The sequence below is a fragment of the Suillus fuscotomentosus genome, assembly GCF_016647785.1.
Source record: "Suillus fuscotomentosus strain FC203 chromosome Unknown F5891scaffold_9, whole genome shotgun sequence".
Classification (NCBI taxonomy): Eukaryota; Fungi; Basidiomycota; class Agaricomycetes; order Boletales; family Suillaceae; genus Suillus; species Suillus fuscotomentosus.
This window is the reverse complement of record NW_024539521.1, coordinates 766,029-785,280: the sequence shown is the minus strand read 5'-3', so window position 1 is coordinate 785,280 and position 19,252 is coordinate 766,029. Positions and strand designations below refer to the sequence as shown.

Genomic DNA, 19,252 nt, shown 5'->3' with positions numbered 1-19,252 from the left:
TTGCTATCCATTTTCCTGTCGCCGTCAGTCATGGATTTTCAGTTCAAAGTCCCCGAGTCGGTTCCCCAGGATATACTCCTTATTCAAGAAATTGTCGGAGTCATCCCTCCACCGAAAGCGGATGTTTGGAAGGATGTCCACAAGTCTACAGACTCAAGCGATGATTCAATCGCAAGCTCGTCTAGCGAGATTGACAGTGAGGACGAGGTTGAAGCCGATTTAATGGTTCCAGAGGAGGAATCTGCTAATCCTACACCTGTTTTGTGAGTCTCCAAACGCTATCGGTCAGCTAATATCTTGAGACTGTTGCCAGGCCAGCATCACCGGAGTCAGACTCAAGCTCAGACTCTGAATCCTCGGACTCGGATTTCGAGTCAGACGAGGATGAAATTACTGATAAAGCAGAAGATAAAAATGCGCTGAACCCTCGAAAACCACAAATTGATGTGGACGATGACGAGGAGTCAGGCGCTACAGCTGTCGCATCATATGTACAGACCAAAAATGAGATTGTCGATACAGACATCATTGTCCCTTCTATATCAGAAGTCGGACTCGAAGAAGTATTGGAAAAAGTTGGCGAGGTGATGAACATCATTGGGAACGTAGTAATTGTGAAAGGCCTTCCTGCTGACTCCTCCAGAACTGCGTCTGAAAAGGCACTCGATGTCGAGACATTACTTGTATTCGACGATCGACAAGTTCTCGGCCATGTGCGTATTTTGTATTCTCAGGATACCTCTTCTGACCTTATGCAGGTGTATGAAACGTTCGGGCCCACTTCCCAGCCCTTGTATCAAATAAAATTCAACCAGAGCTACCCGTTGGATACTGAGAAGATTCGCGTCGCTCGCGAAGTTTACCATATACCACACCGAAGTAATTTCGTCTTCATGGCATACCTCAAAAAACTTCGCGGCAGCGACGCAAGTAACATTCATGATGAGGAGCCCGGTGAAGATGAAATGGAGTTTTCTGATGACGAACAAGAAGCCGCGTTCAAGCAGGCACGGAAGAAAAGGTATGTGTATGCACTCAAAAATATTTTCATTCTCATTCATTCTTGGCAGACGTGGCATATCTGTGTCATCGTCTCGACAAACAACTCCTGCGCCATCGCAGTCCCATTACAATGATGATATTGATAAAATTTTCTACGGGGCAAACCCATATGACGCCCATGGCCCATATGACGACGGGTACCGGGTTGCCGGGCCGTCGCGTCCAGCACCCATCCCATACGACGACCCGTATGCTGACGAGGTCAAAGTGGACACTATGAAGTATGAAGAACACTTGAACGGTTCCTCCACCGAAGCTCGTCTGTCTGGTAGGGAACCCGAGAGAGACTTTGGAGGCAGCAGAGGACGGGGTTGGGGGCGTGGCAAAGGTCACGATAGAGGTGGTGGAGCTCGTGATGGTGGAAGAGGTCGTGGGCGTGGGCGGCCAGATCGTGGACGACGTTCGTGGGGAGAATCCAGATGGTCTCAACAAAACCCAACGGCTCCCTCAATGGAACCGTACAAAACAAGTCCCTCGATACCTCTATCGCCCACATCTGACGAGACAGAACGCGGAACAAATCAACCAGTTGGAATCCCCGGCTATTCTTCACAGCCTTTCTCACCTCCACCAACGTGGGGTTATCAGCAAGGCGGTTTTCAAAGTCATCCATTTGGACAGCAGCAGCAGCAACAATCCGTACAGCCGCACATTAATCCTCGATTCGCGTCCGCATTTGGATTTAATGGCCCTCCTGCATGGTTTGGGAACCAAGAAGCTCGGCTCAACTCTTATCACGCACAACAGCCTGCTCAACCCTGGACGAATCAGTGGTTGGTGCATGGACAGGAATATGAAAATGCGGAGAGCGATGCGTACACCCCGATCTAGTAGGTTCAAGTTCATCCTTTCCTGTTCGGCAGGTTTCTTCAATCGCATACATTTGACGGTACTCTCACCGAAATCATACCTGCCCAGAGTTGTCCTAATGTAAAGCACCACGATGCCGGCAGCGAGTAACGCAAGTCGTCCTGCCGAGCTTTCCATCTTTGGCTTAAGCCATGTGCGTACTTTTCTGTACCTTCCTTCTATCTTCCAAAATGCGCCGCAAGTCGCTCAGGGAATTGATATTCTAGCACATGATATGTGCTTTAGTGCACCCTGCAGCACCAGTAAACTTACAAACAATGAGGGAGCGACACGTAATTGGGATGGGTGTAACAAGGGAATGAGGCGATTTGCAAATCGAGTCGTTTTGACTGGGGCGAGCTCGCACGTGTGCTTCAACCTTAGAAGAGAAGCACGCGTGTGGTGGGCGACTCCTTACAAGGCTACTGCGTCCGCGTCAACAGTCGCGAGCTCGCGATCCGCCTTAAACGGTCACCTTCATAAACATCACAGGCTTGTAAACACATGACAGGCCTGGCACCGGTCAACGTTAAGCTTGCTCCCGAAGCTTCCCTTCATGGTATATCAATATACAGGACTACTGGCACCGGTCAACGTTAAACTTGCTCCACTTGGTGGTACATGTGTAAATACACAAGCTTGTCACCGGTCAACGTTAACCTTGCTCCCGGAGCTTCCCTTCATGGCATATAAATATACAAGCAGCTGCAGTCACTTCTACCCCCTTGTCTAAAATGTCCGTCACATCACTAGTCATGTCGTCCCTCCTCGGGGTGTCCTACGTTAACCCGATGAACTTTTTCCAGAGCCTTGATGGCTCAGGATGCGGAACTTCTGGTCCCATATCGTGCCAGGATGCGAACACGCCCCCCGCCGCAAATACCTGCTGTTTTGAGAGTCCTGGAGTGCGTCCCTGTCCTGGTATCAGTCGGTGATAAATTCCCCTAACTAGCTCCAGGGCCTGATTTTGCAGACACAAGTTCGTCCAGTTTGCCTTGTTTAACATGTGAAGCCAGAGATAAATTCTTTAGGTTTGGGACACAGATGTCGCTGGTAGTCCTGAGGATAGTTGGACCATTCATGGTGTGTAATTTACGGTGTTCTAAGTCTGTTCTGACACAAGACATTTACTAGGTCTGTGGCCTGATAAGTAAGTCACAGTAGCTGGACTATTAGGGCAGGTCGTTTGAATATATCGTAGCTGCGACGGCAGTTACATTGAGAACTGCGATCCCTCTCGTGATTACACGGATATCGCCGGGGTCAGCCGTTCTCTTCGATATCAAGGCACCCCCAGCTGATTTCCCACAGCTACTCGAATCCCAGGGTGCATCATCTACATTGGATTTCATGCAACAGTATTGGCTCAACGATGATGGAACTAATGAGAAATTCTGGGAGGTACGCGAGACTCAGAGCTTCCGTTTCGTTCGAAAGCTTATTGTCAAGCACTATAGCACGAGTGGGCTACACACGGCACATGCTATAGGTACAGACTCCGGAATTTTGATGCAGATCCATTTTAACCTTGTTTAGCACACTGGATGTTGATTGCCTTCCCAGCGGCAGCCCTACGGGCGCCGAGGTAAGTAGGCGTGATGTATGGAAGTATTTGCCCTGAACGTTATTATTATGCAAGGCTGTGGCATTCTTTGAGACTGTGGTGAGGGTCTTCAAGACCCTCCCCACGTACGACTGGCTTGCTCAGGCAGGCATCACTCCGTCATCTGACCAGACTTATTCGCTTTCGTCCATGTTGTCGGCTCTCCAAGATGCCTCTGGAGTAGGTTCCATAGCTTGCTCAAAAGTACATCATCGTAACGTCTATTCTGCAGTACATTCCAGCTTTGAGCTGCTCTCGATCGGGCACACTCAGCTCGATCAGCTGGTACTTTAATCTCCAGGGCTCTATCATTGATGGCGAGTTCGTCCCGATAGGTGCGTTGCATGTATCAATGGCGGACTGACCGCTAACGTGTGGCTTCTAGACAACCCTAAGGATTCTTCTTGTCCCTCGAGTGGTATCCGGTACCTTCCCAAAGAAGGATAATACCGACGGGCAAAATAGAGAAGTGCGCTCTGATGTACCAAGCAAAATCTATAATTGTACATGGCTTCGGACTTCAATTGTGTCGATAGACTATCTAGTAATAACATGCCTCCACCCTTCAACCACCCGAGTCTGGAACTTGAGCTACTGGCTCAGACTTTCTTCGTTAAGCAGTTCCCAGTAGATGCAGGCGTTCCAGCTGCAATCACGAGCGGGCTGAATGCTGCTCAACACACTCAAGGGGTCTTCTCCATCACCTAGAACAGGAGAAGAGATTTCCGTTGTTGGTGAAGCTGTTGACGACGATGGCGAATGGAAATGCATCAAGATAGCAGGGCCCATGAATTTTGGTGTCTTCTCTACATTTGTTAGTGACGGAAAGACGATCTAATCTTCGCTGGCTAACAGGGTTGACTGGCGTAATCTGTAATTTCACGACGCCGCTGAGAGATGCTAATGTTCCGGTGTTCGCAGTTTCGACATGGTTAGCGCCCGTAGCAGATATGATTCACTTGCGTGGTGCTTATCCCTTCATAGGAATACCGATTATGTTCTGGTGCCCAAAGAAAAGGCCGATGCTGCCGTTGCAGCACTAACCGAAGATGGCTGGAGGTTTCGAGAAAATTCTCGAGACGCATAGTCTATGGACATTAAGCTGAAGACGATAGTTGACGCGAGATTTGCATAAAAACATATAAAGTGTGGATTGTAAAATTGATGGGATGAACTTCGCTTGGTCAACGAAAGAAAGTTTTGTTCCTCAAGTTCTCGGTCCATGTTAGTACATGTCCGTTTCTTCTCGATCGCTTCACGGACTTCTCTCGTAAACTCTGGGAGCTGGAGACCTGCAACATTTGGTACAGGCAGAAGTCTAGAAGTCTGAGACTAGCGATAACCTAGCCTGAGTGCACTGCTGTTGCTACTCTCGAACTGGCGACTAGTACAGCTAGGAGCTAGGACTTCCTATGGCAGATTCATCCGAATATTCAACTCTAAAGTCTCGGCAGAAACGTGTCCTTCCCTCCCGCTCACGCCGTGGTGGTCCTGGAATAGGAAGCTGTGATGTTGACCTCATGATATTGGATGCGCAGAGACGAAGATGTTCGTTGCACTTTTTGTTCTACTCAGTTCATATACTAACATCCTTTTGGCAGTTGAAAATGAACCGCTCATTCCCGCAAATACGCAGTTCCTGTTGACTACAAATTCTGCCCTCGTACCCCAACCCTCATCCTCGACTGACTTCGGACTCAATAGTCATGCAAATCAACGCTATTTCGACAGACCAGATGTTATTCAAGCTTATCGAGAACAACAGATCATTCAAACACCTGAATTCACTACTTTGACAGAGGATGCTAGCGTTGGGGGTAGATTCAGACCGAGAATTTCTGCGGAGGTGCGTTGAAAACACGAGTCTCAAACTTTGGCATAAGCTCATACCACAAATTATTTCTATTTAGCTCCCCGAGTCGGCAGATACCTCTGATGCTGTATATGAAAAGCGTCATCGGAAGTACGAGACGTTTGAAAAGCGTCAGCGTCTCCGTGAAAAGGAGAAGCTGAAGCATGAGCAGTACAAACTCAAGGAGAGGATAGAACAGCTGAGGGCCATGGATGGAAGTGCATTCCTCGGATTACCTGCAGCATCTTTCCCCCTACCATCTGGTGTAGTTCAGATCGAAGATGGCCAACACTCGAGTTGTTCGGAAATCCACGCTGACGGCACAGCCGTGTGTAACGAGGGGGAGAGGCGACGGCAGGAGATGCTTGAGGTAGCTTCTATCCTGGAGGATCGGTATCGCACCCTGTTACCGTCAGACAAGAAGAACTATTTTGATCAGAAGAAAGCGAGCAGGCAGAGTAGCGTCAATATCCCTCCTTCCTCCGACATCCGCCCGCAAGAGGAGTCGATCGTTAATGGGCGAGCTTCCGCCGCCATTTCACCTGCCAAAGTCAACACGTCACTTGTCTTGAAAATCAAGATGCCAAAACAGTCAAGCTTTTCCCCATCAGTATCCAGCACCCAAGCATCCAAGCCCACAGCTTATTTATTATCTTCTTCACCATCCAAGTCCAAATCGGTATCTAGAATGTCTCCAGCCAAACCAATATCTAGAGCCTCTTCTGATACAGAGTCCGTCGAATCCGAGCGCCCGCACAAACGCGCAAGACCGTCACATCTCGATGAGGCATACTCTCCACACTCTACTCCAGAACATCATGCGCCACGCCCTTCGCACCACGCACTGGCGCCAAAGCCAGAACCATGCGTTCTCATGCAGGCTGCCATTCGCGCTTCATCTGCGCCAACAGCTCGTAAAACGCATAGGCATGTGACTGCGTTTGGCGCAAAAGTACCACAAGAGATTGAGGAACTTAGGGACTTCGAACTTCCTGAATGGATAGTCCCTCCCCATCTCCGGTATCATGTGTTCGATTGGGCGGGTCGCACACCAGAACCTGTAATTATTGCGGAGGAGCGGCCGGGGATGAATGGTGTTGTGCCCGTTTGATCCTTAATCATTCCCTCATGCACTTTCATGATATATATATACTTCGACGACTGTTTCTGGTGTAACTTATGGCTATTTTGTCCCCGGGCATGTATTTAGTAGCGGTCATATTTTTCTGGCTTCGATGGAACAAATTTCAGTATGAATGAAGCTGATCGTGATTACGATGAAATTGCAGGGACTGCATAGTTCTGGTTGAGTTTTTGCCTTGAACATAGTGGAGTCTCGCATACCTGACGTGGGACTAAGTCCTGCTTGATGCATGAGCTCCACGGCGGCGCGCCTCGGCCTTAATCCAACTTCTCTCCTACGAGCCAAAATCAACTTCGCGTAATCTATTGACCCTGGCGTCTGTGTTGTGGATTCAAAGTTCCCCGGAAGATATCGCGAGTAATCGCCGGCACGTTCTTTCAAGAGTTGCACCCGAGAGTCAATGCGTGACTGGGCAATTGATGGCTGAGCGACATAGGGAATAAGGGCCGGTGAACTGAACAGCTCCGACAAGTCAGTGTTGTTGAAACTAACATGCAATGCTGGCGGAGCGGGTGTGTCGGTTTCATTGAGATCCTTGACAGGAGATCTAGGCTTAACAACACGGCTTGGCTTTGAACCCCTTGGACTTTCCCTTCGCCGGTCTGTGCGCGTTTCTGCTGGTGCTGACCTAGTAGTCTCCGCAGGAAGGGGCCGTCTCGAACGAGGGTGAGCAGCGGCGGTCTGCGGGTTCGAGGGTCCATCATTGGGACGTCTCTCCTCGTCTTTCGGGATTCTTTGAGACCTTCTAGATAGCAGCGAAGTTGTTTTCGGTGTGTTTACAACTTTAGCCTCGACCTTTTTGGGCGCAGCTTCAGTCAACTGCCTCTTTTGCCTCTGAGCAGCACGTGCAGCAAACAGAGAAGTGGTGGATGTTGGAATGATCGAGGCTAAAGTCACTGTTCAATGTCATATATTGCGGACTGAGTAAGGTTACGCACGAATTTCTATGTCTCCCAGTGAACTAAGTCTCGGGGCACTCCGACGCGCTTCTTCTACAGAAGCTGCTACTGACTCTGGAATTTTTACATCTGAAATAAAAGATGCAAATGGACTATTCGTGGAGTATGACTGAGCTCCCTGCTTGTAGCAGCGTCCTGGATTGCAGAGCCTAGCAAGAGCCCTTGAAAGCCGCATGATGAAGGAATAAAAGCAGTGAATTGTCAGTGAACTACGTGATAAATTTCCTTTCTCGGAACCTGACCACAGTGGAAACTGGAAAGCCCACAACGTGACTTCGTCTAGCTTACCTGTATCTCGTTTGACCTCACACCAAGATATGCACCCCATCTTGGGGCGCATTGCCATCGGCTTCGTGCTGTTTCTTATTCTTTTTCCCGTCTTAACTTGCCAGGTCTACATTATATGGCCATGGTATGGACGTGAGGTGTCCGTAGAGCTCATAACTATTCTCTTCCCATTCAAGTGAGCTTCATCAGTCCGGATATACTTTGAAATTTACGCTCCAGTAGTGTTCTTGCTATATCACTACTATGGAACTACTACCTATGCATAGTTACTGATCCTGGGGAGGTTCCGGATGGTTGGGTACGCCCAAGGCTCAGCCGCAGTCATTCTGATTGATGACACTGTCCTCTAGAAACCGGACACACAATCAAGCGAAGGCTACGAGGTTAAAAGACTGACAGGCTCCCCTCGCTTTTGCCGTACCTGTCAAAAGTTTAAGCCTCCAAGGTCCCATCATTGCAAACAATGCAACAGGTAAGTAGGAGCTGTCAGTGAAGTATTGCGATGCTGACCGCTCAGTAGATGCGTACTGAGAATGGGTAAGCACCTTCGGGTATCGTTTTCTTCGCATTCTGACTACCACAGACCACCATTGTCCTTGGACAAACAACTGCATCGGCTATTTCAATTATGGACACTTTATTCGTTTTCTATTTTACGTGGACGTTACTTGCTCGTATCACCTCGCTATGGTCTCATACCGAGTCATGGCCACATCTGGAAGATGGTACCATGTGAGTTGTTTCTCGAAGTATTGAACCTGTGACTGAACATGGAGCAACTCAGGACCAGCCAACGGGTGCCGAACTCATCTTCATCATATTAAACTACGTTTTCGCCGTCCCTGTCATCCTCGTAGTTGGAGGTTTCAGGTATTGTGTACTACTTTGCATACAGAATCGCAGTTGACTCACCGTGATCATACAGTCTTTATCATTTCCATAGTCTGATGGGCAATACCACGACTATTGAAGGCTGGGAGAAAGATAAAGCTGCGATGCTACGAAGACATGGTAAAATTGAAGAGGTAAACTCTTCCCCTAAGTAAGCTATAGAAAATCAATTAATTGTATCGCCTACAGGTCAAGTTCCCATATGCAAGTATTTGATTCATGTCGACAAACATATTACTGATGTAACGCAGAACCTCGGCGTGAGGCGTAATATTGCCTCAATTCTCGGAAACAATCCACTTTTGTGGTGTTGTCCAACCGTCCCTCCTGGAACTGGACTGAGATACCAGCTTTCAGTTGCTGATGGTGAGTGGAATGAACAAGCTGCAGCACAGGGGCGCCGAAGGAGAGTGAACGATTTGGAACCATGACTGCTACATCTGGTAGCTGTCATTGTCCTCTTACGTCCTCGTTCTGTCGTGTCAGTACACTCATTGCAGCTGCGTCATTATGCTTGATGTGGTGCCTCACTGACTGATCCTATTGATATAGAACATCATAACTGGCCTCCTCGAGATCCGGCTTTGGCTAACCAACTACCCTTCAAGCTCCCTGACAGTCCATGGACATACGAGAACGGGGATGTTAATCCCAATCTACGTCCATCAAATAGTCAACTACGTGGTGTCAATGGTAACCGGCATAAATCCACACAAGATCCTGTCTCTGTTTTACCACCTTACCATTTAGATTACGAGGTTCCTGGAGTTGATTCCCATCCTGGACGACCGTATTCTCCTGGCAATGATTCAGATTACTCAGAAGAGGGATACTCCGGAGCTACCAGGGTGCGTCGGGGCTCGGAGGGGTACGAGGTGCGCCCCGTGAATCGGGAGCAGATGTTACAAGAATACGTGCAGGACCGGATTAATGAGACTGGCCGATACCAAGTGTATGAATCTGAGCACAGTCTAGAGACTAGTGACGACGATTTTGAGAAGGATGAGTTTTGGGAGAATATCGATGAACCATCTGGGGAGGTTGGGAATGTTAGGACAATGTCGGACGATGACGTCCCTCTTGCATTACGATGATCAGTGTTAAACTTTTACCAATCACTAGAGACCCTTTGGAAACGGACTGCGTATTGTATTACAAGCACGATTAATAGAGAATATGGGTAGATAAGGACTGGAATCTAGAAATGGGGGCCGACAAGTACAACCGCTATATGATGGAAACTCTGTCCAAGTACACTTTCCACACGTATCCATTCTTCTCACCAACTTCCAAGACATTTGAACCAACCTGAAGGTCCATATTCCAAACACCATCCTCAAGCTTTTCGTTCATAGGAATACCATTAAGGTTGATCAATATGCTTTCCTGTTGAGGCGTAGACGCGTTCTGAGCTTTCTTCTGTTCGGCTTTCTTCGCTAGTGCAGACGCCTTGGCTTTTGCTTTCGGATTCTTGGGCGGGCGGCCACGACCACGTTTCCTGGGGCTCGGCTCTTCTTCCTCTTCCTCATCGTCTGGCTGTTCATCGTTTCCATCGCCTTCCTCATCCCCGGTTTCATCATCATCTCCAAAGAATCTGATCTCTGCAACAGAGATCGATTTCTCGCCCTGGCCAAGTCGTATCGCCCAGGATTTGACCCCATCACGATGATCAAGCCAGAAGGGTCTGCCGCGAGGCTTGGTTATCAAGAAAACGCCCTTGAGCGCTCGATGTCCAACCAATACAGGTGCAGGTGATCTTGAAACCGATTGAGACGTCTGAACCTGAGGCGCTGGCTGTGTTCGTACTGCGGAAGATGGCATTGCGGGTGTCGGAGGAGTCGGAGCCGGGTGGGTGTATTGATGATAGGTGGCATTAGGATAATACTGGGGCTTAGTTGCCGTCGGCTGATACTGCAATGGCTGTGTGGAGACTTGTGGCGATGGTGCAGCTTTCGTTTGCGCCACTTGCACTGCTGGTGTTGGTAAAGGAGTAGGGACTTGAGCAGGAGGAGCTACAGCGACAGACGGTTGGGGTGCGGGTGCGGGTTTAGGTACAGGTGCAGCGATAGGTTTTGAGCCTTGCACAGGTTTAGTCGTTGGAATAGGTACTCCAGCTCCAGGTGGCAGTTGATTGATCGAGGATTGGGCTGAACTCTTGGCATTTCCGCCACTTGCAGGAAGGCGCAACGTTAATGATCCTCCAGTAGTGCCCTCTTTCTCTTGTGATTTGGTTGACGAAGAAGCGACAGTCGTAGAGGGTCCGGTAGTCGCAGCCCCCGTGCCCGGAACTTTTAATTTGATCTTTGCTGGAGGCTTCGCGTACTGTGGTAGCGCGTGTGGCTCTGGCATGTCGGACATGAGTTGACGGAAGTAATCCTGTTGGCGTATGAATAAGAATACTACTCGGGGTTTGTGACACTCACTCGAAGAATGATCGCATCCTCCCAGATTTGGCTGTGGTCTTGATTAAACTCGAGAGCGTTAGAGAACACAAGCTCGACATCATTTGCGAAGTCTAGAGAGGTTTGATATTCCTTGCGCTTCAGGTGTTTCTAGTGACACCGTGAACACGTATTCCAGAATCAAAGTATGTGCGACTTACAAAAATGGTCTCTATGCACATGGGACGTTTGATTTGTGTGTAATACATTGGATAGTCCTTCTTCGACGGCATCTCCATGAAAACGTTAGAGAGCACACGATGTCTGTCACTTGGATCAGAAGTAAGTTGTAGGCTAAGGAAGGTGAACTCACGTCTCTTCGTCAGCCTTATCGACAACCTTCTGCAATCTAGCTTTCAATAGTCGAGTCAAGTTAGGTTGTTTGTTCTTCTTCTCGCTGTCTCCACCGTCAGCAGGCTTGTCCTCATCGTCGTCTCCGTCGCTATTTTCTTGACTTTCTTTCCTGTCATCTTCGTATACTCCTTATTTACAAATTTCTGCCCGAGGTTGAACGTGGTGTGAACATAGGACAAAGGGCACTCACCAGCATGAATTTAGCGTCGAGCCAGATTGGACTGTTCTTCTGATTGTACTTTTTGGCGTTTGAGAAACAAAGGTCGAAATCTTGTCTGATATCATCGAGGGAGTTGTATAAGCCGTCATCTATTTTCTGCTTGATATCGTCCAAGCAAATTGGTTGTTGAATGTAGACATAATAATCAGGATAATGGCGCTTTGAGGGCAAGCGCATGAACGCTGGAGAGCATATGTAACCTCTGTGTGATACACGGAAGAAATGTTAGCGAGATCAGAAAGGAAAATGGCTTGAGGCGGCTGTGATTTGAGCTCAAGTTGGGTTTGTTACTCACTCTTTATTGACCACGTCTTTCAACATCTGCCACAACTTTGTTCCCTGCTCTTTCAAACCAGCTACACCAGAACTGCTACCTTCTCCAGTATCCATCTGAATGTCTCCATTTGTCGCGGTTCCTGTGGCGGCTTGGCCAGATGATGCTCCAACTTGCTTTTGTCGCTTTGTTCGAGAGCCGTCCACGTCATCATAATTCGACAATTGTCCAATATCTCTCTTCATCATCGTCATACAGTCGTGGTCGTCGGTTCTGGCCCAAAAAACCGGATACCGAAGGAAATAACGGCGAACTTCAGCTTGTATAGTCTCGGACGCTCAACGAAGACGAAAATGGACTTTGGAGTCACGTGATTGACTAGCGGCGTTGCGAACCGAAGGAGTGATCTTACTACGGGATCCTACCAAATATTGTGCACGATTTAGATGGATAAAGGTATTCAATTATTACACTAATATCCAACGGTGAAGTGGACTTTTGTCGCTAGTTCTTGCAACTCGTATCTCGTGCATCTCGCGCTTCGCCGCATGGTTGTTCAGCCTATCTCCGAAAGCCCGGGCCCACGAAGAATCTCTCTATCTCTCTTTTCCATTGTTGCCTATACCTCAGATTCTCAAGTGGTCTCGAAGTAAAGTTGCTCCCCCTGTCCGGAAAAATTTCTTGAGATCAGAACGACATGTACAATGTTCATATATACATCACTGCGCCCGTTTATTGAGATCATCGATACGACGTCGATTTCAACGGAGCCTTGAAACGCACTGCACCCGAGAGCAGCCAATATGACACGCACATACACATGTGCTCTGAACGCACGGTGTGATCAAAGCCTATGACAACCAACCGTAACTCTTGGCGAAACCGCGAGTCTTTTCTATGAAGCCAGAGGCACGGAGTTGATCTTACCAAAATCAGCAAGTTGCCAGTAGAGGAATACTAAGAGTAAGGTCTCTCTGGGAACTGTTGTAGGAGGTCTCAAGTAGACGCATATGACTGCAGCAACGCAAAGAATATGGCATTACTCCGCCGTATTTTTACTGTTAGAGCAGGCTGCAGTGACAAAGTCATCTTGTCAGAGAAAGTGGATGATGTTCGGGGAGTGAGTTCAAGATCCAAGGTGCCTAGAAATCTAAGAAAAGTTACATCCAAGTATGTCTCGTAGGTTAACTCTGTTTTGACTTCGGAGCAGACTATAATGAAGAAATGCTATTGATTACAAGAAGATTCCCAATTTTAATCGGATTCCCTACTCACATGAACGTCAAAACGGTCGAGGAGTGGAATTCAGAACGTGAATGATCTGGCAGAGTCGGGAATTGGAATATTGGCAGCTCGCCGCTGCTGCCAGTCAATATACAGCGAGTCAGAGCACTTCTCACACTTTGGTTGCTGCATGCAGTCGCCCATTTCCGCCCAGGGATTGCCCTTTGAGTTTATTCCGTCCAGTCACAGTATCTTGTATGTGTCTGGACTTCAAAGGCCAAGTGTGGGGGAGGAAATGGTGGAAAACTGTTGACGCGCCTTCGCAGACGCGGCCTATTTTCCACCTCCATAGCATGTAAGTCATTTCCCCCGTGATCAACTCTACTTCGTAGAGTTGGAGATTGTTGCCACAGGACAAATGATGAGCGGGATGTGCTGAAATAGCAAACCTCAAGCCACCATCGATCCCAGCGTTGCGACAATGATATGTCTTCGTGACGAGTCGCGTCACTCACGAGTTCACGACAGAGGATCATGAACGGGATGCATTGCAGTAGTACACCTGAAGCCAGGCGGATCCTACGGAAAAGCGACTGACTGATCCTGGCTGATCCCTGCATCAGCTCGAATGAGTATGTAGATAAGAAAGTTCAAAATTTCCGTTCAGTAAACCTAATTATCATACTTTAAAGGAATCGATGGCATCTTTGACTGCACGGATTGCGCTTACGTTTGTCCGCCAAATCCCCCATTCACTGGCTCCACCGACGCCCATGCCCATCCCGTTTCGACGCCAGATCGAGGCTCCATCGGTCCAATGTCCACCACTCATATGCACTTCACGTAGCCCATGGGGCAACAACGCCTGGCATAAAGCGCCGACGGTAGATGAATTAATGCCAGATCCCGGAAGAATTTCGATGCGTGTATCCCGATATTTTGCAAGGTCAAGTAAATCCTTTAAGACATTGAGAGAATTAGCCGAGGTGGCGGTCGTGCCCTGACCGCTTGGAAGAAGTGTCAGACATCAACTTGAAATCAACTACCGTAACGCTTACCTCGTCAGGATGCGGGTTAGTCCATCAATTTGGGACAACTGGTGCCATGCTACAATAGACAATCAGTACAAGTTCAACAATTAAAACTATATTTTGGCTTGCCATTCTTCGTGTCACGAGTCATGTCAAATGCTCGGTGAAAACAGACTACATCGATGAGCCCGGGAAAAAAGAATGATGAACAGTTGACATTACCTTGTAGAGGCAAAGCTTCTGAGACAAGACTAGAATGAACGTTGGCGCTCTAGTGCTTTGGGAGCACAATAAGAAGATCTACCGCTGAGTACGGGCCACGTCCACATCTCCTTCAGGAGTGAGAACGCCGAGCACAACGCCTTGAACGTCATTCTCTCTAAAGTATCGTATATCCTCTATCATCACATCGAATTCAGCCTCGGTGTACACAAAGTCACCAGTCCGAGGTCTGATCATAATCTAGTGGGGCAAATTCGTCAGTAGCGAGATAAAACTCAGATAACTGTAATGTCAGCTACCATGATCGAAACTATAGGTGCCACCTTTCGAATAGCTTTCAACAGACCAAGGCTGGGAGTAGTTCCTCCGCCAAGACCTAGATTGCTGCAGAGTTCAAGACGATCCGCTCCTGCTTCAACGGCTCTGAAAATGACTAGCAGTGACAGACTGCTCTTGCAATCGAAATGCAAGGATTCGCACTCACGCCAAAGCAGACTCAGTCGAGTCAACACAGACTTCGAGAATTAAGGCATGAACAGGAAAGCAATATGGCTGTAGTATGTACTAGTAGTGGTAGAGAGTCATAATCTTAATTGGAAAATTATGTAACCGAAAATGGATCGGGGTGTGAACTGGCATGCTTTCTGTTCACGGTCCATCACAATTGGCCCACGACGTACTTAATAGTCTTCCCTAGACGAATCATACAGAAGAAAGACAGTCTAATATCAATAGATTGATGGGGTCAAAGCAGGACGTTGAGGCTGGCTCAAAAGCAAAATACGGCGCATACGACGACGTACTCGTTGAGCCAGAACGCGAATTACTGCTGCCTACAGAATCATACTCACCCACAACTAGTACTATCAGTACGCCACGGTACAGCCTTGTGCACCTTGTGTATGCTTTCGTCGGAGGTGCCGCTTTATGTATCGGTGCACGCTTCCTGCTCGACGTCTCAGGTATTGCTGGACCACCTCCACTGGGAAACGACGTGAGGGTGCAAGCACCCCCATACGTTGGTTCTTCGGAAGTGCACCAATTTCCGCCTGTAGCCCCTACCAATGCTTTCCCTGACCTCTTCCCCACAAGGTGCGCTTCATTTAAGCTAGTTGAACAAAACTGACTTAACCTGCAGTGTTGGGTATCCAGGTGCTACTCCTACTGGGGCAGAGCCCGGCCTCATCGCAACTGCGCCCTACCTCCCTTTGCAGACTGGCGCAGCCCAACTTGTTGCACCTCCAAAGATCTACGAGCACATCCAGTCTACGCATGGTGACGATGTGAAAGAAGAAGAGGAAGAATCCGAACATTATATATCCAACCGTCCTTTTAACCTTTTCCGAAGCTGGGGCAACCTTTCTCCGTGGTACAGCGTTCCCCGTGGAGCATTCGGCATCAATGACACAGCAGAGCCCCCTGCTGGATGTGTTGTTACTGGCCTCCATTTACTTCACCGTCACGGTGCCCGTTATCCGACCGCGTGGGGTGCGTGTTCTCTTTCCTTTACAATACCGATAGTAACGTACTGCTGTCAACAGCGAATTACGGTGGTCCTGCTAAGTTTGCTGCCCGTCTACACGAGAGTGCATCGCAATGGGAGGCGACTGGGAAACTAGCATTCTTGAACGAATGGTAAGGTGTCCTGCTCTATTCTCTCGACTTGTATCTCATAAAGGCCTGTGCATAGGACTTACAAGCTAGGCGAGGAAGGTATGAGCTTCACAAGTACAGTAATATGCGATGTTCACTCTTCAATCAGTGCTTACTCCCTTTGGCCGACAACAACTATGTGTGTCCATTTTCTCATATCCTGAAAGGCTCTCATCGTGGACATATAGTTGACCTTGGCGTATCTATGCGTCTCAAGTACGGCTTCTTACTCAAGGTCTGTGTCTGCTTTCCCCGTGCTACCAAAATCGTATGATAACGAAGAAATGCTAGAACTTTACGGAGACAAATACGATTCCTGTATTCCGGACAGAGTCTCAGTAAGTGATGTGATTTACTTTATCAGGTCATGTACCATGACACTACCTATTTTCTTTACTCGATTCTGTTAATTCTTTCACCCTGCATTTTCCATCTTTCCAATCGTAAACTAAACGGTTAATCCTGCAGGGACCGTATGCTTGCTTCGGCACTCAATTTTGCCATTGGATTCTTCGGCTACCCTTTTGAGGGGCAGTATCAACAGTCGATTACGATCGAAGCCGACGGAGTGAGTCGTTTTCTTGTATCTTGTTCTATCTGTTTTGTCGTCTCGTTACCTCGTGCTGTTAACTATTTGAATTTTCTTTGTCCTCTTCCGGTATCCCTTCTTATCCAGTTCTTTCTCTTCCCATTGCACTTCTTCCCATTGCACCTCGTTAACCGACGTAGTACTCATGGTGATATACTTTGTCAGTTTAACAACACGTTTGCCCCCTATGAGACCTGCCCGAATGCCAAGGCCCCGAGTAAATCGAACCGCTCACTGCCCTACGTCAAAGAATGGGTTTCCCACTTCTTGGCTGAAGCCCGGGAACGACTATCAAGGGCGATGATCGGAAAGGATGGTCTGCAGGGTGAGTTTGATTGGACTGGAGAGGAAGTGTACGAAATGATGCAAATGTGTGCCTATGAGGTACGCTCACTTGTGGTGGAACATCCTTTCTGTTGTGGCTGACTGTTTTATTGATAGACTGTTGCCCTCGGTTACTCCAAATTCTGTGATCTCTTCACGGAAGAAGAGTGGGAGGGATTCAATTATTCGTATGTCGTGTTTCCCTTTTTTTGTCTGCTGTGGTATCACATACTAACCGTCACTTATGTGTTATTATAGGCTTGATTTGATATTCTGGTCAGCACATGTGCTTGTGTCTGTAGGTTTTTTGCTAATCGTGTTCTTTCTCCGACTGCTCGGACTGTGATGTGCCCCAACCTCGTAGGTATGACTCTGCTTTCGGTTCACCTGTTGGTCGCGTCCAGGGTGTCGGCTACCTTCAAGAGCTTGTCGCGCGACTTACCCATACCCCAATCGCGACCCACAACAGTAGCACTAACGCCACACTTCACACGCCTGAGACTTTCCCGTTAGATCATGCTCTCTATGTAGATGCTACACATGAAGTTGTTGTCCTCAATGGTATGTGCTCTTGTATATCGTACCATGCAGTATTGTACTTGCCCGCATTGATGGCTGATCGATTACCGGCGTGCAGTTATAACAGCGCTCAACTTGAGCACGCTCGCAGCAAGCGGTCCTCTCCCTGCTGACCATATCCCTGAAGACCGTTCATTCCGTTCCGCAGATCTCGCACCTTTCGCGACTAATGTGCAGTTCCAGCGTGAGCCACTTGTGATTTCTTTTTTCTTGGAGATTCGCTGAGCTACGTTTTGTTCCCTTCCATGATGCTCCTACGGCTCCGTACTTACCTTTCAGTCCTCTCCTGCGCATCTACCCCGGAACCCCAGATCCGAATCATCATCAATGATGGTGTTGTCCCTCTCCATGGAATTCGCACCTGCCCGTATGATGACAACGGAATGTGCCCACTCCCCGCGTTCATTGAAGCTCAGCAGGAGACAATCCGGGAGACAGACTGGGCGTGGGGATGTCATGGAGACTGGGAGGTACCCCCAGGCAGTGCGTGGAATTCAACAACAGGGGACGCGCCTCAGGCATAGCACAGTCACGGTTAAACGGGAGGAGGTATTGAGACAAGAGTTCTGCTGCGCTGTGCATACATAATACTATTGTTAAATCCAGCCATGCCTAATACACGTCGTTGACTGTCTATGGTAACATGAAGTAAAGGTAAAGAACATAAGATAACAAATCAAGTTCAGTGTCCCAAGCTCTCATAGAACTTCACCATCCTACGCACATCCGGGCATAGCGCGAGGCGTACCCGTTCACAGTCCTGTACAACACCTTGCCCTTTCAGCTCAATCCAAGCAGCCAAGCTTCCGGTCAACGGAAGTGCTGAGTTCCCCGACCCAAGGGCACCACTCAATCCTCGCACCTCGTTAGCCAGTTTGTCTCGCTGAATGGACCACTTGAGCTTTCTGACCACAGGTAACAAAGACCGCGAAATAGAGAGCAACGACGATTCGACGTCAGGTAGAATACCAGAGTGATACAACAACTTGAGGCCAACAGGTGCAGGCGCACGTCTCCGAAGATGCGAAGCAATGATATGAGCAGTACGTTCGCGTTGTAGTCTTAGACCGATGTCGTACTGATCCACAGACTGCACGTAGTTGTCAGCGGTTGGATTTATCACCGAGTAAAGTCTAGACGCCTCCTTACGTGTTCTGTGTATATATACAAGCCCATGCGCAATCTTCTTTCGATGTTATGTCCGCGAATGACATACCTATGCACGAGGTCCGTCATGGTTGGCCTGAGCAAGGTACCGTGAGGGCTTCGCGCAAATAAGAATGGCCGACACGTGATGGTGCGACTACTCGGAGTCGTATGAGATGCAGCACTGGGTCAGCTGCCAAAAGAGCGAGATATTCATGGAGTTTGGAGAGAGTTGCGAGGTCGGGCAGATCCAGAAATGACACTATGATTCATGTACCGGTTAACTTATTAAGAGAGCTACAGTATTACGGTGACTTACGAATATGAAGGATTATTTCTTGCGGTAGATCAAGCAGATTGAATATGCGAACACCGCTCATCGTTCGCACTGTTGTACAAGTCATACATGAGGGAAAGCAACAACTGCGGATGAGAACTTGCAGAGAACGTGACCTTTCTTTAAGAACACTCGGACCATACGACGGAAATGAACCTCTAAAGCGGGCGCAATCTGACTCAGCAATTATGGGGGCACTTAGATTAACGC

The 19,252-nt window shown here is 48.3% G+C and overlaps 10 protein-coding genes across 10 annotated transcripts; 6 read left to right on the top strand and 4 right to left on the bottom strand.

The window, feature by feature from the left end:
- Positions 1 to 17: 17 nt before the first annotated feature.
- On the top strand, positions 18 to 2,269 carry F5891DRAFT_756266 (Gar1/Naf1 RNA binding region-domain-containing protein). Its single transcript, XM_041373133.1, has 4 exons — positions 18 to 263; positions 314 to 713; positions 759 to 1,021; positions 1,071 to 2,269. The coding sequence occupies exons 1-4, from the start codon at positions 31 to 33 to the stop codon at positions 1,891 to 1,893; spliced, it is 1,719 nt and encodes a 572-aa protein (XP_041230320.1). The 5' UTR covers positions 18 to 30; the 3' UTR covers positions 1,894 to 2,269.
- F5891DRAFT_756293 (ribonuclease T2) lies at positions 2,270 to 4,071 on the top strand. The gene is made up of 11 exons (XM_041373135.1): positions 2,270 to 2,816; positions 2,870 to 2,890; positions 2,943 to 2,994; positions 3,046 to 3,061; positions 3,113 to 3,173; positions 3,223 to 3,312; positions 3,369 to 3,400; positions 3,448 to 3,496; positions 3,551 to 3,694; positions 3,747 to 3,849; positions 3,900 to 4,071. Exons 1-11 carry the CDS (start codon positions 2,646 to 2,648, stop codon positions 3,959 to 3,961), a joined length of 801 nt encoding a protein of 266 aa, XP_041230319.1. The 5' UTR covers positions 2,270 to 2,645; the 3' UTR covers positions 3,962 to 4,071.
- On the top strand, positions 4,067 to 4,704 carry F5891DRAFT_1162469 (ACT domain-containing protein; the record flags this gene model as incomplete). Its single annotated transcript, XM_041365293.1, has 4 exons — positions 4,067 to 4,204; positions 4,236 to 4,311; positions 4,370 to 4,445; positions 4,499 to 4,704. 4 exons carry the CDS (start codon positions 4,067 to 4,069, stop codon positions 4,599 to 4,601), a joined length of 393 nt encoding a protein of 130 aa, XP_041230318.1. The 3' UTR covers positions 4,602 to 4,704.
- Positions 4,683 to 6,658, top strand: F5891DRAFT_756284 (uncharacterized protein). The gene is made up of 3 exons (XM_041373134.1): positions 4,683 to 5,062; positions 5,116 to 5,360; positions 5,425 to 6,658. Exons 1-3 carry the CDS (start codon positions 4,927 to 4,929, stop codon positions 6,475 to 6,477), a joined length of 1,434 nt encoding a protein of 477 aa, XP_041230317.1. The 5' UTR covers positions 4,683 to 4,926; the 3' UTR covers positions 6,478 to 6,658.
- Positions 6,591 to 7,706, bottom strand: F5891DRAFT_756261 (uncharacterized protein). The gene is made up of 3 exons (XM_041373132.1): positions 7,449 to 7,706; positions 6,711 to 7,397; positions 6,591 to 6,658 (listed from the first exon to the last, which is right to left on the bottom strand). Exons 1-3 carry the CDS (start codon positions 7,642 to 7,644, stop codon positions 6,639 to 6,641), a joined length of 903 nt encoding a protein of 300 aa, XP_041230316.1. The 5' UTR covers positions 7,645 to 7,706; the 3' UTR covers positions 6,591 to 6,638.
- Positions 7,707 to 7,737: 31 nt separating this feature from the next.
- On the top strand, positions 7,738 to 9,838 carry F5891DRAFT_1012585 (DHHC palmitoyltransferase-domain-containing protein). The gene is made up of 10 exons (XM_041360737.1): positions 7,738 to 7,932; positions 7,980 to 8,055; positions 8,108 to 8,229; positions 8,278 to 8,294; positions 8,341 to 8,489; positions 8,542 to 8,627; positions 8,683 to 8,782; positions 8,838 to 8,852; positions 8,900 to 9,014; positions 9,201 to 9,838. Exons 1-10 carry the CDS (start codon positions 7,787 to 7,789, stop codon positions 9,740 to 9,742), a joined length of 1,368 nt encoding a protein of 455 aa, XP_041230315.1. The 5' UTR covers positions 7,738 to 7,786; the 3' UTR covers positions 9,743 to 9,838.
- Positions 9,839 to 9,875: 37 nt separating this feature from the next.
- Positions 9,876 to 12,185, bottom strand: F5891DRAFT_1126504 (Bromodomain-containing protein; the record flags this gene model as incomplete). Its single annotated transcript, XM_041364096.1, has 7 exons — positions 9,876 to 11,024; positions 11,072 to 11,200; positions 11,251 to 11,353; positions 11,403 to 11,506; positions 11,545 to 11,586; positions 11,634 to 11,865; positions 11,959 to 12,185. 7 exons carry the CDS (start codon positions 12,183 to 12,185, stop codon positions 9,876 to 9,878), a joined length of 1,986 nt encoding a protein of 661 aa, XP_041230314.1.
- Positions 12,186 to 13,840: 1,655 nt separating this feature from the next.
- Positions 13,841 to 14,860, bottom strand: F5891DRAFT_944876 (CutC family-domain-containing protein; the record flags this gene model as incomplete). The annotated part of the gene is made up of 6 exons (XM_041374592.1): positions 13,841 to 14,168; positions 14,220 to 14,268; positions 14,337 to 14,366; positions 14,415 to 14,443; positions 14,497 to 14,654; positions 14,714 to 14,860. Coding segments are annotated over 6 exons (741 nt in total), but the record flags the coding sequence as incomplete, so codon positions are not given.
- A 188-nt stretch (positions 14,861 to 15,048) lies between these two features.
- F5891DRAFT_1012575 (histidine phosphatase superfamily) lies at positions 15,049 to 18,167 on the top strand. The gene is made up of 14 exons (XM_041360736.1): positions 15,049 to 15,506; positions 15,553 to 15,902; positions 15,956 to 16,049; positions 16,105 to 16,127; positions 16,177 to 16,206; positions 16,256 to 16,302; positions 16,359 to 16,405; positions 16,536 to 16,635; positions 16,822 to 17,040; positions 17,098 to 17,168; positions 17,239 to 17,256; positions 17,345 to 17,541; positions 17,618 to 17,743; positions 17,839 to 18,167. Exons 1-14 carry the CDS (start codon positions 15,154 to 15,156, stop codon positions 18,081 to 18,083), a joined length of 1,920 nt encoding a protein of 639 aa, XP_041230312.1. The 5' UTR covers positions 15,049 to 15,153; the 3' UTR covers positions 18,084 to 18,167.
- On the bottom strand, positions 18,168 to 19,156 carry F5891DRAFT_1012572 (uncharacterized protein). The gene is made up of 3 exons (XM_041360735.1): positions 19,025 to 19,156; positions 18,849 to 18,967; positions 18,168 to 18,649 (listed from the first exon to the last, which is right to left on the bottom strand). The coding sequence occupies exons 1-3, from the start codon at positions 19,107 to 19,109 to the stop codon at positions 18,242 to 18,244; spliced, it is 612 nt and encodes a 203-aa protein (XP_041230311.1). The 5' UTR covers positions 19,110 to 19,156; the 3' UTR covers positions 18,168 to 18,241.
- Positions 19,157 to 19,252: the final 96 nt, after the last annotated feature.